The 17,015-nt window shown below is 47.0% G+C and overlaps 1 protein-coding gene across 17 annotated transcripts in view; it reads right to left on the bottom strand.

Moving 5' to 3' along the window:
• LOC119437274 (ankyrin repeat domain-containing protein 17-like) overlaps positions 1-17,015 on the bottom strand; it is a 190,046-nt gene that overhangs the window by 67,474 nt on the left and 105,557 nt on the right. For all 17 annotated transcript variants that reach the window (XM_037704331.2, XM_037704318.2, XM_037704327.2 and 14 more), the window contains 2 exons: positions 16,628-16,907; positions 1,842-2,454 (listed from right to left, as the gene is read on the bottom strand). In XM_037704331.2, coding sequence (XP_037560259.1) covers positions 1,842-2,454; positions 16,628-16,907 — 893 coding nt within the window. The remainder of the gene's footprint in view (positions 1-1,841; positions 2,455-16,627; positions 16,908-17,015) is intronic.

Genomic DNA, 17,015 nt, shown 5'->3' with positions numbered 1-17,015 from the left:
CGCGATCTTAGTTCCATTGAATTAACAAAACCTGAAATTAACAAAAGTCGTGTTATAACGAAGTTTTTCGCTACAACTTCGTTATATTAAGGTTCGACTGCATAGGCAGTGATACTCAGTCTTACCCCAAAAAAGGGTACAGATCGCCTGAATAAGCCCACGGCACGAAGATGCACTGTTCCAAGGAAGGTAGATTAAATTATTAAAAAATTACCATATTCGATTTTAATGCAACTTTCTTTCATGATTTTCATTGCTTGAACTCGACCCTCGCGTTGCATTCAAATAACGGCGAAATTGACCATTTTAAAACAAATATTCTGCCTAAATCCCGCGATTTCTAGCGGTACGTTAGCAACCTGTAACTGTCTCGATCCAATCCATAGACACGTCGATCGAAGTAGGAACTTGTTTTTGGGTGGAATCGACAGAATCGACGCTGCTTATGCTGTGCTTGTGGCTGGTTATGATGCTACAATACCCTATGGCTTTTTGTTCGACTCCATTAATTCGCGACGTTATGGCGACGCAGCACATTCAGTATGACGGCCGCTTTGAGAGACGAGCAATTTTGATCACCGAGGAGCTAGGAAAGTCCAACGTGGCTCAGTGTCTCAACGTCAACGTTTTGCGGATGGCGGGACCAGCGGCAGGCCCTCTTTAAATGCGAGGCCAGTCAGAAAGGCTCTGTGAAACTTGCTAAGTGACCTGGTACCGACCCCGAATCATATGGTTGTGCGGTCTTTTAAGACATACTTTAATCTCAAACAAGCTCTACGGCACGGAAGATGACTTGATTCTCGGGCTATCACTTTTTGAGATGTAGTTTCGCTTTCGCCAGAATCGGCTCGTCCCGGCACGGAACCCCTAGATGAATACGGCCGACAGCTCTCTTGGGAGCTATCTCTTGATAGCGAGCTTAGGACAGCGTCAGAAACACTCGTCAGGGATGCTTCCAGTGCAGAGCCACACGAAATTTCACGAAAGTAGAACTACTAAAGTGATTGCCCAAGAATACCCCCCCCCCCCCCCCCCCGCCCAAGGAAATCTCCATCTCTTCAGACGACGAGTGAAGAGAACTAGTTTCCGAATTGTAATTCCTTGAATAAAGTTAACATTTCTTCTTCCGTTCATCATATTAGCAGTTTTATTTTCTTTACTTCACAGGACTGGAAAGTCGCCTCTCGCGTTACAATAGCAGTCGTGTTACATTCTGATAAATACGGTATTGCACACCCGTTATCTGGCTGCAGTGTGCTCACGTGCAGCCTGCGTCTGCTTAGGACGTTTGCTCGGACAGTACCAGAGAGGCGTCGTACGAGGTGGGGTGGGCGTAAAATTGCTTTGTATAATCGAAGTTTTTAATACATTATCTCTACGGGGGATTTGCCGGAACCAAACCAATTCGTCGTAAAATGCGGGTCGTCGCATGACCGGGGGACGTATTATCGAGGTTCCCCTGCATGTATTTTACCAAAAGTTCTGCTAATATGTTATTATCGTTTTACTTATTGTATTGGTAACGCATGTTAACTGATACCTACTTTTTAACATTGTCTAGATGTATTGCGAAAGAAGCTCTGATGATATTATCATTGTTTTATGAACTGTAGCCACCAGTCCAACACATCCAGGTCTGTTAAAAGTGAAACTTGTTTCATCAAGACTATAAGCAGAAGAAAGTAAGTAAGAAATATGGTCCGTTATATCGGTAAATATAGTGTAGGCAGATCCATTGTAACAGGTATGAACTGTTTTCCATGAAGCTGACCCTGCAGCTGACCAAGCTCTTGCCCGTGGCATCCTGCGAGTCCTGTAAAGCCATCACACGAATTACTTACGTGCTGGTCTTGGAGGAGCCATCAGTGACTGCATGGTGAGCCTGTCCCTGTCCCCGGTGCTTGGTCCCCTTCACCACGGTCGAGAAGTCCTCACCATCAGCAAGCCCGTTCACCATGACCTCGCCACTTCGCTGCTTGCCTGCCATAGCTGCCTGGCGATGCACTTGAACTACTGAGGGTGGCCCCAACCCCAGAGATGATCGAGTCACTGAAGATGCTGGCTGCTGCAGTAGAGCTTGGGTTGTCTGAGCAATTTTTCCCTGCTTGCTGCCGCCGCCGCTTTTGCTGGGTGCCGCAGGTGACGGAGATGCGGCGTGGTTCAACCGGGGTGGCGTCGACTCGGAAGGGCGTTCCATGGTGGAGGAGGCTGCTGCCTGTTTCTTCTTCCGTGAATTCTTGCTGCTGCCCTCCACGGCTACGGATGAAGGGGCAGTGGTCTTGGGAGGAGAGGAGGAAGGGCTATTCGATGACTCGTGGCTGCCACTGGGTGGTGCATCGTCGGAGATGTCTTTTAAACGAACCTTGCTAGGCATGGAAGAGGAAGACACTGCTGCTCCATTAGACTTGGGTCGACCAGGTGCATTGGGTGGCCCGCCACCACGATCAGAGGAGCCTGTACACAGTAATTGACACACAACAGTGACTAACATACAGGGTATGAATCCCTGATAAACAACAAAATAAAACATTTTCAGGCTAACAGACAAAACAGCATCATTATCTGGAATACCCTGTATGACAAAATGTCTTCAACTAAAGGGGTTTTAAGACTCCATGTACATGAACAAAGCACACAGCCACGTTTCTTTGCTCTACACTCATTTGTGTCTCCTGTACAACCAAATGGCCTGATCTTCCCAAACTTTGTTCACCTTTGTTTGATTGAGAACATTTTTTTTCCTGAGCGAGAACGTGCTAGGAGGCGAGACAGTAATGCCCACTGAAAGAAGCTTGGACAAAGCAAGCACAGGTGCCTGCCTAGGTGCAGTTGGCCACCAGTTGTTACTGATATCTGCTAATGTTACGAGGTTGCCTGACATTTCAGTAAAGGCAGATTTTTTTTTTTTTCTCTCTCGTGCTTTACATGTTAGCTTTCTGGCCTGTTGGAGAATGATTTTTTAAATAAGGGGTAGATGTCTGGCACAATTCCTAATGCTCACTTTGCTGGTGTACTTTCAAGACTGTTGCTCCCATGGGACTGTGCAGGTGGTGCTGACTCCATAAATTAATATGAACTACTAGTTCTGTAAAGAACACGCATAAATTAAAATTATATTACTTGGTATATTGTTACTTCAGTTTGCTAGGTTAAAATTCAAGAAACATGCTGGAAATAGTGATAAGTGAGCACGATAGTGATTACTATATTTCAGTATTGGTGGGAAGCAGATGACAAATGCTGCCCCAGCTGTAAGAAAGTATTTTTTAGGGGTGTGCAAATACCCAATAGATTTAGAATTTATTACCAAATCAAGAAAAATTAATATGAAATATCAGAAAATTTAACAAACTATTATGCTTCCAAATCTGGCGCAAAAAACAGTGTTGCAAATGCTCATGAGGCTAATCACAGTACTTAACAAGAATCTTGCTAGCTATCAGTAACTTAGGTACCTATGAATCGAGATGCAAAGTATGCTCTACTCTAATTAAAGCAGGGGTTCTCAAGTACGTTCATCCCAGGGAACCCTGCTAAGCTCCATAAAGTGCCAAGGAACCCCCCCCCCCCCCCTAATTAACCGAATGTCAAATTATCGAGGGTATCAAGAAAACAATAAACAAATGTTGAACTACGTCAACACGCTTTTATTTACTCAATGAATCATCAAATCTTGTTTCGATTTAGCACAAGACCAGTGCGAAAGCTTAAATTCTCATCGCATGACTGATTAGCGCTAGCAGCGGCGCAGGCCTCGCGACATCCTTCGCGGCGCGCGTCTTCAACTGAGACGCGCTTTGCACCAACGGGCGCACATCCCGATTATTTTTTCGCCACTCAGCTGCTCGCCAACAAATTGTCCGTCTATCGCGATGTAGCCGGTGCTCTTCATCTGCTGCTGCTTGCCGCAACCGCTGCGGACGAAACCGCGGCCGCTGTCGACGCGATTATGGACGGCAACCTTGCGGTTCAGAAGGCAGGCGGCCGACGCACGCACCAAGTCAAAACGAAACTACCGTTCGCGGCAAGAAGTGCGGACGAAACTGCGGTCGCTATCGACGCTGCCATGGGAGGCGACTACGCAGTTGTGAAGGCACGCAGCCGACGCGCGCACCGAGTGAAAACGAAACTAGTATCTGCCGCAACCGCTGCGGACGAAACTGTGGTGGTTATCAACGCGATCATAGATGGCGACTACGCACTTGCGGAGGCACGCAGCTAGCCGCCAATGCGGTGTTACGCGCGGCGATAAACGCAAAAATAAAGGCTTTAAAGGCACAATTAGGCACGAAGCGCTCCGGCGTTGCTGTCAGTCACGTGCCGCGTACGATTGCCGCTTCGTTTCGGTTGGACGCTAACGCCGTTCTTGCTCTTCTGCGGCGCGCATTTTTTTTTTTTTTTTTCCCTCTAACGTATACTATCTACAAATAGGAGAAAGGCGCATGGTGGTAAGCTACGGCTTCCGAGATTTAAATGCGAAAGCTTAGGCGCGCTGATCGTTCTCAGAGGTTGGGTGGCTAAAAGCGGCTTGCGTATTTATTGCGCAGTTCGCGCGTTGCTGTTACGCACTGTGATGTGCTTTATGACATTCGGGCATGGGTAATGGAAGTTCTGTGGATCGAGCACACCTCGTGTTCGTCGTTTTATTCACTTGTCGAGCGCGGGACCAGGGAAAATTTATCAGTGGCTCGCGGAACCCCGAGCAGGCGCCTACTAGGGGTTCCGCGGAACGTACTTTGAGAACCCATGAATTAAAGGAAACATTATGCCAGCTCTGGTAACAGCTCAGTTCGTATATCCATGGAATGTCTAGAATTTTCCCAGTTTTTTCCCTCTGAAGCTGAAGAGATACGAAGTTCTCCTATATACCAATGGGGCTTTCAGTTTAATAGTTCGCCATAATGTGCTTAACGGCAATCTTCTATTGCTTAGAAAGTATTCCAGTTTTGTTTTCAGAAAACAGGAGGGCTTTATCCATCTTATGGCAGGTGGTTGTGTGTTATCGTCGGCTCGTTAAGGCCAATCTGCGCAAGACAAGCAGGGAATGCGCATCGTGGTACTCGGCGCCGCCCGCGTCGACCGCGGCCGGCGCTCACGGTACGAGTTCTGAAATCGGCAGGACCCCGGCAAGATTCGCGGAACGTCTTCCGCGTCCACCTGCTGTCCGTGTAAAATGTGTCTGCAGCCGGGGGGCAGCGCGCTGTCACATAATATTTTGGAGGCCGCCATGCAAATCCAAAGCTAGTCTTGGGACGGGTTGCTCGAAGCTACGAAAAAAAAAAAAAAAAAAAAAAAAAGACCGTTGTGCGCCTACGAACGGCGTTCGGAACGAGGGGTCACCGTACGGTATTTCGCAAAGACGGCGGCCGTGAACACGCAACGATCATCCCGTGCATTAGCTTCCGTTGGAGTGGCGGCTTGTCGGCTTTCCGAGGCTCGTGCGACCGCTGTGAATCGATCTGCGTTAATTCGGTAACCGTAACTTTAGTCGCCGACACCCGACGACGCAGCTCCGTAGGCCTAACGGGTCGCAATCGGTCGCGGAAAGCTTGTCGCTGATGCGACTACGGATGGTTCATCAGTGACATGTAGCGAGATCACGCGTACAAGTTCGATACGATATATCGGCGGTCGGGTCCGCGGTCGACCAGCCGGCAACTACCGCGAGCACGGGTGTGTGCTCGAATGCGAGTAGAGAGCTATGCGCGAATCTGCGTGCGGGGACACTGAACTCGCGTACTCGACAAAATCAGCGTGCCTGTCGGTGGCTAATTGGCCCGATCTTCACACATGCCTCCGTGCTTTCCACATGCGCTGCGTGTAAGTTAATGCGTAGCGTTAATCGTTCCGGACGACCTGGTCGAACCCTGTACCGAAATGATTGTGCGCGTCAAGGCACCGACCACGGCCGGTTCATTCGGAAAATTGTATTCGAACGTTAGTCATTCCCTTCGAAATCGAATATTCACACACCCTTAATTATATTGTTTATCGAGCCAATGTTCCTGCGATTCGGGTTTTCTGAAGTGTTGAAATATTTTTTACAATAGGTGGTGTCCAAATGCAAGACGCAGCAACAGCTCCCTCCAAATAACAGCAACCCACGATTTTGCTGGCTGCATGCATTTAAAGCCAAGTGGCAAGATATATGCGCGTAGTGCTATTATTACTGTGCTAGCACCCACTCACGGCACAATTTGTCGATGGCATTTTGCATTTCACAGAGACCACAGAACTCGGGGTACTAACTCGTGAACGTACACCAGCATTCGGTTCAATGCAGCGCCGCATGCATTGAACGGGTCTGCTGCTCCACTCGTTACCAAGAAAGCAGTGCCGCCCGTTCGCACGTACTTTTTATTTAATTTCGTAATACGCGTAAAGCGCAAGGGCCTAATAAGTACTAACAATAACTATGCTGCACTTAACAGCCGACTTACTTAATTTAGTATACTACACAACCCAAGTATCAAGGCTTCATCCCCAGTTCGCGCCACTTACCGGTTTTTGAGACTTTCCGTGCAAATTTAAAATTATAATTCCTACTTACATCACGAATATGATGCTCGATTCTATAACTAAATCATGGTCTCTTCATTTGCACCAACATCTCGCAACACGTTCTCGCCTGTTATTTAAAACTTTCAGCTGGTGTAGTATGCTTTACCCGACTAAAGTGTTTATTTAGCCTCGCCTATTCGCTTGTCAGATTCATGTAGAGCGAGCATGCGCACCTCAAACAACTATGGCACACTTTCCCACCCGCAGAAAGTAGTTATATTACACGTATCTTAACGGGTTCGTGAATCTCCGTGCACAACCAGAATTGTCAGCATCCGATCTGGCGTCCGACTTGCCCCAACAACTGCACCCAGCAGATTCCGACAAGTTCGGCGTTGGATCGGACACCGGGTGAACGACTAAGTGCCTGAACATCATTCTACAATGACCCGCGCGATTGGTTGGCTGTGTATAACAGTGCAGGTAACATGTGACTGCTCGCCATAGAACCGGGCCGGTATCTCGCCAGTCCCAACAGCAAAGCCGAGGCAATCGCTCCTATCGCCACTCAAACCAGCATAAAAATCGGCTGTAGTTTGTTACTGACATGAAACAGTAACTAACTGGATAAAGTCATGTCGAGTGTGTGCTTTTCCCGTAAATCAGTGACCGGTATGGTAGAACCTCGTTCATACGCTTTGGAAAAACATCGAGAAAAAAAAAAAAAAAGTACCGACCGGGAAAACATACGATCTGAAGTCACTAAAAATTTGGCAGACTCAACTGTAGTGGAAATCTACTTAATGCTAAGCGCTGCGCAAATTGTTGCAGCAGGAGAAGCTAGTAGAGCCGGAGCGCCTAGAGATGAGTGTTTCCCGTTTTTCGGTTCCGCTCCTCGAATTCGGCCTAGCTTCATCGAGTGGGACATTTTGGCGGGAATCGAACCCACAACCTGCAACATTGTTGCAGCACAAGACACCGAAGCCCGTGCGGGGCCTCGGGCGCCCCGAGACGCGCGTTTTCTAAAAGATCATTTTAAGACGGCAATGGGAAACCGAAACGAAATCGAGCTGGTGGGCAGCGAAACATGAAGTTTACTTCGCGCTGCCAGGAGCACGGAACGGCGACGAATGTATCGCCTATTAAAAGCGGGCGGTACACTTACAATGGCACTACACTACGCGCGCTGTGACACAGATGTTTAACGCAACTGGGTTGGCGGTAATAGCTGCGAATGGCAACGTGCGACGACTCCCGAGCTGATTTGCTGGTAACGGAATAGAAAACTGGGCACGTAGCGGCATTTTCACGGGCCACGGGCGGGCGAGTACAGCAAGGAAGCTGACCTTGCAGGCGTCTACTGTAGTCAATCGCACGTGCCTCGTACCTTGTTTATTTGGGATCTAGCGGCCGGAAAATGTATCGTACGATCGCATTGGTTGGTGCCGAAAGGTTGCTTTTTCCGGAAACGTACCAACCAATGAAATAGAGGCGTATCTGTATTGGGTGTCCGTGTTCTCGATCGCGAAGTTACTTACATAATGAACCAACTAGCCGAAACCAAAGTTTTATTCCTTCTGGTTTGGTTGCAAACATGCAGGAGGTCTATATGTCATGAACTACATTTTCTCTCATCAGTGCCTACTTCAATTAAAATACATAACAGGCCGCGGCAGCTCCTGAATGGTCAGTTAGTTCCAAAACAAACCCCAACTTCACACATGCACAGTTCCCATGCCGTCTAACCTACTGCTCCTCATTCAGGTATCCTTGAGCCAGATTAGAAGGTGAGGCATGAGCACTGCCTCGTAAGCTTGGCTGTATATTAATTCCAACAGGGTTTGTTGGATCTGCTGCACCTTTTCTTTCACTGTGCCTTCAGTTGTGGTTGGGGCATAGGCGAAGCAAAGTTTTCTTGTGATTGGGAGGCTCACGAGAGCTCTCGAGATTCCTGCGTCTCGGATGCGAAATTGGGATTGGACCAAGCGCGCACTCCTTAAGCATGCAAGGGTAACCGAGCTGCTGCTGTTTGCTTGCTTGCTTCATTGCTGCCGGTCTTTGTGTGTTCTGCGTCACTTTTCGGTATTTCATAATGGCTCAATGCACTGTCTTGTTGACTTTTCGCAGCCTTTACAAACTCCAAGCTTTTTCTTGACAGTTTCCGTGTTGCCTGCCTGATTTTGCTTGGTTGGACACAACGCATGGAACGAAGTTCAAGATGCTACGGGCATTCAGTGTGCCAAAGCGTTCCATTAGGCTTGTTCGTATGGCAAAGTGAGCTGCCAACAATGAGTCATAGCTTCTGCTCCAGCAGTACAACGATGTGTCGTTTCAAGTGCACCTGCTGTCTGGAGCGCACCAATCTACCTTTTCACCACTTTACACAATCCCAGCAGATGTGCATTGACATTTGAATACTTAGGGTGACCAAAATAGCTCACTGCCTCTTGCACTACATTGCCACGCAGTGCCTCATGACCCTAGAACACACAACATCCTTGGTGAGCTCCTTGAGAACCAATGGTTCAGCAAACACCTTACACACCCCCATGAGGCAACACCTACTCCTACAGTTAGGATACCCCATCCCATAACCCTATAGACCCAACAGCCCTGAAGGTTCATCCTACACCATGAAACATGCACCCCAAACACGATGGTGGGTGTTGCAAGGCTCGGGCAAGTCAATTGATGCACACGCTGGGCATCGTCAGTGAGACTTGAGCTCTGTACACGGACACTGTTCAGGGGCCCTCTGGGGCACAGTGTGGTGGTGGTGGTGGTGGTGGTTCACAGTATTCACACCCTTGCAAAGGCTTCCTCTACACGCAAGTCTACAGCTGTGCACAGGGAGATCCTTGTGGTGTCGCTTGTCATACAGCACACACTGCAGCTCTACGTGGACACTTCGTGTCGCGTCTTCTTGACAGGATGTGACATTCCAACAGCCGCATACCCCATCTTCCAGCACGTCTCCTACACCACCATACACGACCAACGCCACTTACACTTGCACTGAACGCCTGTTCATGCCTCAGTGCAGGGCAATGAACAAACTAACGCGGTCGCTTAAGAACTTACCCTTCGAACAGCCCCTGTGCGACGAGGTGACCAACCCAGACTGCGAGAAACCCTTACTATCACATTGCGACACTGTTCGGAACTACACACAATCATGCGTTCTCTTCCCCTGCCTCACCCATCGTTCTCCTACGAGAAATCAGTGTCACTGAGGCAGCTACAAACACAGACTTTCCCTAATTTACACTTTCTTCCTTATCTACCCCACACGATATCCGGATATCTACCCCCGGCCGCAACACCACCCTCACCACCCGCACTGGCAAGCAGTGGGACAATGCCCTCGGCAACGGGCCTCCGATGTCCGCCGGGCCCCGATCCTGCGGGCACAGGGCAATGCGGGAATCGTCATAGGAGCCATGTAGGGGCCTCCCCCACAATCTAAAGATGTTTATCTCTCTCACGCGCCTGCCCCGCAAAGGGGAACGCACCATCCAATGTTCCCTGGGAAATGCATTTCCTGACCAACGTGGGGCCATTTTAGACAAGAAAATGTGCACTTTCGAGGGCAGTTTTCTCGAAATTGATTTTTTGCCTGGTGCGGCTGCTCGTCCCAGCAAAAGCTCGAAAACTGGTGATTGAATTTCCATCACATTCTTTTCTAATTCTGTATTTCAATAAATTGGTCAGGGCAAGACAAGCCTGTTTTTTTTTTTCCAAGATATGAATGATGTCAAGAATTTGGGATATTTAAAATTTTATATGCAAGTGTAATCAACAATAAATTTAATGCACTGCCAAACTTTTTCTGCAACGAAATTGAGGGAAAGCTCCGTCTTGCCCCGGCGTAGCTATCCCAAGAATCATCATAATGAATTTCACAGTGCCAGCACATTTTACAAATGCTACAGGCCTGGGATAAGGGAAGCATGTGAACTATTAACACGAAAGCGTTTCTTGGCTAGGTTGGCGAAAGCGCGCACCCGGCTGGCGTCCGCAAAAGGCGTCCGCACAAGCCATGCTGGAAAGCATGTGACATCTCCCACTGCAATTGACGCCTTCCGCAGCAACACTCAACGTGCACTCCACTCCGCTGCAGGCAGCAACCGCCTGCAGCCGTGACATAGAAGAGGGGAATCCCCGCAGCACAAGAGGAAGCCCCGACTCGAAGGGGAGAAAGAAAGCGGATTGCAATAGTCGGCGCGGTCAACATGTGGTCACCGACGTAGCCTCTACAAAAGGAGCGCACCCTCGCCTGCAGTCTCAGTTTGCCTTCAGTTTCTGTGGAGGTACTGTCGCAGCAGCATGGATAGTGATAGCGACAAGAAGTGGCACTCAATTCACCAACTACGAATAAGAAAGAAAAAAGAAAGTTGGAGAATCCCTAAGCACATTGTTATGAGATGAAAACACAAACAATGAGGCAACACCACATTGCAGCACCCTTCCGTAACAACAACCTAGCCAAAAGAAATGCTTTCATGTTCTGATCTCGTGAGAATATGTTAGGGATCCTCCAACTTTTTTTGATACACTTGTGTAATTGAGACAGAGTTCTATCAAAACTTAAGTTTGTGCTCTAGGGTCACTTACTCAAGGAGTGCCGACATATCTTTTACTCATTTTTCACATTAAATGAAGCTCCGACTCCCCGAGACCATACAAAAAACACAGGCAAGCCTCAGATTGCCCTAATAAATCAATATAAAAGCTTTTTTTGCAGCAGTTTGAGTGTGGCTTCCCAGAAGACGACTGCATTGTGACGTCATGATGCAAATCGTGGCCGCATGGGAGCAGGGCATCACAATGTTTTGGTACTCACTCCGGCTTGCTTGGTTGCCTCCTATGCTGCAACTCATTGTGAGGCCAGATTTAGCAGCATAGCAAATGACTGAACAAGTCACAGCGAGAGCCACAATGTTGCAGTGTCCCAGGCTGGTATTTTGTAGCGATGCCTTTCCAATGCTAATGCCTTTTCGCACTTGGTCAGTGCTCAGAGCGACAGTCCGCTCATGTTATCAACGGAATCAGCCGGCCATGAGCGGTGGATGATAAGACTATTATAGAATAAGGCATAAGGCATCACTACAAAATACCGGCCCTGCTCTCACATAGCCACCTTCTGCATCATGACGCTGCAACACAGTCGCCTTCTGGGAAACAACACCGAAACCGGCTGTATAAAAGCTACAGTCAAACCTCGATATAACAAAGTTGTACTTACCACGAAAAACTTCATTATATTGAGAATTTCATTACATCAAGGTTTCGTTAATTCAATATAACTAAGATGGGGAAATTAAAATAGTTCCGTTAAATCGAGGTTCTTTATATCGAGGTTTGACTATTATAACAAATTATTCAGGGCACTCTGAGGTTCGCTTTACTTTTTCAATAGTTCCGTGGACCCAGACATTCACTTAACATGAAAAATTAGTAGTCAGTACTGCTGATAGCAACAGCCTTGGGCAACTTCTTTGGTTGCTGTTAGGAATACTTGCTGCCCGGATTGATCAAGCAGCTTCACTTGGTGCCAGCTTAGGGCACAAAAAAAAACCTGCTTTCAAATAAACGCTGCTTTCTTGCACAAACCCTAAGTCTTATAAAATATTTCTGGGGTTTTATGTGCCAAAACTACGCTCTGATAATGAGGCATGCTGTAGTGGGGGACTCCAAATTAATTTTAACCACCTGGGGTTCCTTAACGTGCACCTAAATCTATCTCCATCTCACAGGTCGTTTGCAGCAATAAAAAAGGTGCGAGGCGTACACAGGCAATATCCTGCGCAGTGGAATATAGTTCTGGGTAGGGATGGGCGAATAGTTGGAAAAAATTTTAGGTTCGAAGCGAATTTGAAGCGAATAGTGATTTGGTCGAATAATTTTGAATCGAATAGTATATATATATATATATATATATATATATATATATATATATATATATATAGTAAAACCTAGTTAATTCGAATTTCACAGGATCGAAAAAAAAAATGTGCGATTTAACCGAATGCCGCATTATCAGGGTATCCAGAAAGCAATAAGCTAATTCAGCACGATTTTATTAGTGTAATGGATGAGCAAATCCTTTTGCTATTTTGCACAAAAGCAGTGAGGAAGCTGCAATTCTCATCATCTCGTGACTGATTGGCTCTTGCAGCGGAGATCGAGGCCTCGAGACTTCCTTCGCAGCACAGCCGCGGTGCGTGCCATCATTTGCGCCACGCTTTGCCCTACCGCGCGCACATCCCGATGATTTTTTCGCCAGTAAGCTGACCGCAAACAGATCGCACGCCCATCGTGATGTAGCCAGTGCTCGACAGCTTTGCACCGAGTCAAACCCAAACAACTTTGTGTCACAACCGTGGGAGCGCGAAATGGGTCTCCCATTTCTGCGGCACGTGCCGCGAGATGAAGAACCAATTAAGAGCGACGAGGGTGACGTCACGGAGCCATGGCAACCGGACCTCTGCTGCTCCGTGCCGGGTTATCAATCGACGATCGTCTCTCGCGGTTCTATGGAGGGATTTCTGGACGCTGTCCGATCGCACCGTGTTCGCTCACAATGATTCCGCGTTGCGAGAGCGCCGAGATCATATCGCGCTGCCACGCGGCGAGACGCGATTGCCACGGTGGGCTTCGCGGCAAGGCGCTGACATGCGCGTTTTTGACGCTAGCGTGGCCATACCCTGGCCGACGCCCGCACCGAGTTAGAACGAAACTACCGTTCACTGCAACAACTGCCGACGAAATCGCGCTCGCTATCTATGCGATCATGGATGACCACTACGCAGCTTTTTAGGCACGCGGCCGACGTGCGTATTGAGTCAAAATGAAACTCCTTTTTGCCGCAACCTCTGCGGAAGAATCCGCGGTAGCCATCGACGCGATCATGGATGGAAACTATAAAATCCCGTGGCCAATGCGATGTTATGCACGGCGGTAAACGCAATAAAGGCACGAAGCGTTCCGTCATTGCTGTCATTCACGTACGATTTGGCGATGCGGACTCCGCCGCTTCGTTTCGGTTGTACGCTAGTGCCATTTCTGCTCTTTTACGTCGCACATTTCCGGCTCTTTAATGCAAAAGCGTATAGCCTTCGAGATTTATGGTTGATGTATGGAAGCCATGACGTGAAGCATAGCCTCCGAGATGTGTACCAGCCGTCCGTGGCTTTGGCTGCCTATTCGGGAGCGCCGAATAATTCGAAAATATCGAATACCTGAATTCGAAGCGAAGCGAATAATGAATATAGCATTATTCCATCGAATATTCGACAATACCGAATATTTGCCCATCCCTAGTCCGGGCATAACTGTCTGATTAGTGGCGGGATTAAAGTTTAATTTTTGCTTGGTACACGATATGTGACATGTTAGGACCTTTGCGCATGCACATTGTATACTGTGAATTACTGTAGCGGTTACCGGCAATAGCCAACCACAGTGATTACGTAGCAACATGGCAGCACCCATACAGTACAGACCGCCCACTTCGACCCAAATTTGCACTTGTTACTAGCTCTCTGTTCTGACAGCAAAAAATAAGTCGTAAAAGCATCATGCGAACTTGCCGTGACCCTCCAGATTTCAGCACCTTTGGCAGGTGGCAAATCACACTGAACCTGACAATCAAAAGGTGGCTGCTACGCGCAGAGCAGTGATCAAGTCATCACACGCCCTTCTTTTGTCTGTGGCGCAGATTGACTTACAATAACCCACCTGCTGTATAATTGGGATAGCCCTTCTGTATGTTGGAGAAAAACTGGAAAGCAAAACTTCCTATGCAATAAATAAATTATTGCCGCAAAACACAGGTCTGCCATTAAACTGAGAATCTCATTGGTATTCTGTACAACGGAACACCACTAATTCATTAGTTTCAGAGGAAAACAAGCACTTGATTCTTTTCAAACGAAATTCCACTGATAAAAAAAAAACATTTTCCAGACCTTTATATACTAGAACTGAGCTGTAATCGAAGCTGGCATACTAATTTGGTGTTCCCTTTAAATGTTTCGTTACTGCTCAAAACGTGCACCTTTTTGGTGCTTTTATGTTTACTATTTTATTTCAAGACGTATACCTACACTTCAAAACACAAAATTATAGCCTGATCACTGATGTTTTGAATGGGTGCATAGCATTAATTGATCAAACAATTTGAGAACTCCTATGCGAAACTTCAAAAGAGGACCTCAAGGAACACGAATGAAAGCAATAATTTGGTATTTTTATTGCAAGTACCGAGAGCTTAAAGAATGTGAAATATACTAAACATGCACCTGGTTCCTAGTTTCCAACTCAGATCACGCAACCAAATTTTTATGAAGATTTGTTGGCGTCAATACTAGCCATAGTGATGCCCAGCCCATGCTATGCGGGAAAGCAGTAGCGTTGCAAATGTGAAAACAGGTAAGTTCCTATAGTACAGGGAGCATTTGCTTTTACCAATTGCAGCAGGCACATTGATTTTGTTTTACTGCATTCTTTAGGCTTGCGAAGCAATGATTGTCAGGTCAAGGAAGCATGCAGAAGCCTGCTCATACTTGGTTATTGCGTTCGATTAGATTTTCTGTGCAAGCAAACGTGTCTAGGTGTGTGTTCAACTGGCACTGGAACCTTCACATGCTTTGTTAAGTTCCTGTATGGTGCTGTGCAGTAATGTGGAGTGTTGCATAATATCTTACAATAATGAATAAAGGGCACTTGCACAGGCAGTTTTTAAACTCTAAGAACAGACAGCTAGTCAAGATTCAGTTGAAGGTCGGTCTGAAATCTACTGAGTTCTCGTGTGAGTGAAAACCCCTCACGACGGGAAGGATTGCTCGGAATAACTTGCATATACGTTGTCGAAGTGCTGATGGATAAAAGGAATCCACGGTGGGAAAAGTAATGTTGGGCTTGATATTTGTCGAACACAATTATAAAAATAAAACACACTCATGAGCATCTATCGTTGTTCGAGACATTGTTAAAACAATAACAGCCTAAATGTCGGATAAGAAAATTGACAACCGAGTGAAGCTTCTGTGCCTTCACTGCTGCTGTCATTTAAAAATTACGTTGCCTATTCAACCAAAGCGCAAGTTTTGCATCTTCTTATTAAAGTGCTAGGAGCACTGGAGGCTAGTTTCGGCAATTACCCCATTCAAACTTCTATTTTTAGACTCCCCAATCTGCCAAAAATTTTCAAATCTGGCATACATATAGTTAAAGTTCAGTCACGATTTCAGACTGAGCATGATGCAGCTAGAAGAATTCCAACAGAAATGTTTAACAACGTGATGAAAAACTGTCAATCAAACTTATTGATTTCCAAAGGTGCAATAACGAGAGTTAACAAAAGTAGATCGTATTGTATATCTCGATTTTTTATGTACCTAAATTACTGATATCTTGCTAAATTCTTGTTACGCAATGCTAGAAGGCTCGAATGCTAGGAGCACCGTATTTCCTTGCACAATATGTGTAGCATTAAATTTTGTAAAAACTTGTGATATTTGATATTCGATTCGACATTTGGTTAATTTTTTTTCTTGATTCAATTCGATATTAGATTCAAAATCCACTATTCAGTATTTGCACACCCCTAATATAAAGGCCTAATTTTACTACGCTCTAGTATGGCAGGGGATGACGGTGGCAAGCAAATGCCAAAGTCTCGCTAAGCAGACGACGTGGCACAGGTGAACATTTATAAGAGCATTCGTCCTTACTAATGGATAAGCAGGCTGCAAGGAACTGCTGTGAAAGCATTTAGATGAAGGAAAACATTGCTGTCGCATTCATGCAAGTGCAGCTTATGCTCACAACGGCAAAACATTTGTTGCGTCCATCCAAAAACCGATAGCATGGCAACAGATGCTGAGCAGACGACGCGGCACGGAAAAACATCTCAAGGGGCATTCAGCATTCCTACTGACTAAGGAGCCTGCAGCTTCCACGGTGCTGCAAATAACTTGTGAGATGGAGTTAAGTATGCAGGCATTTTTGCATTTCGCCCGCATTGAAATGCAGTCGCCACAGCCGGGATAAAGCCAACAACCTTGAGCAGCCACTGGGCTGCCACGGTGGGTCTATCTGTTTTATCATCCATCAAACCCACCGGAGGTGGCAGACGCCAAAGGGTTCACTCCACCCCCTCCAGGATTAGGTAGCCGCTCGTCCAGCTCTGCTGTCCTGTTTCCGCTACTGGGGGCAGAAGTCCGGTTGTCCTCTTCATCCTCTTCCTCATCATCGTCGTCCTCCTCCTCCGACTGGGAGCTTGTTGGGGGCTTGTCTCCTTCGCTCTTGGAGTCCTTGTCCGAGTCCTTGCCACTGCCGTTGTTAGCACTTGCCACAGCTGCCTTGTCCCCGCCCTCCGCTTCAAGCTTGGCCAGCCGCATCTGCAGGCCAGCAAATATGGCGTCATCCACAGTGACCGTACCGATATTTAACATTTACGCACAGGTTATTGCACTAGTAAATATAAATTATGCACAAGTGCCAAAGCG

The sequence above is a fragment of the Dermacentor silvarum genome, chromosome 1 (assembly GCF_013339745.2).
Source record: "Dermacentor silvarum isolate Dsil-2018 chromosome 1, BIME_Dsil_1.4, whole genome shotgun sequence".
Classification (NCBI taxonomy): Eukaryota; Metazoa; Arthropoda; class Arachnida; order Ixodida; family Ixodidae; genus Dermacentor; species Dermacentor silvarum.
The sequence above is the reverse complement of the archived record's forward strand: the minus strand, read 5'-3'. Positions and strand labels throughout refer to the sequence as shown.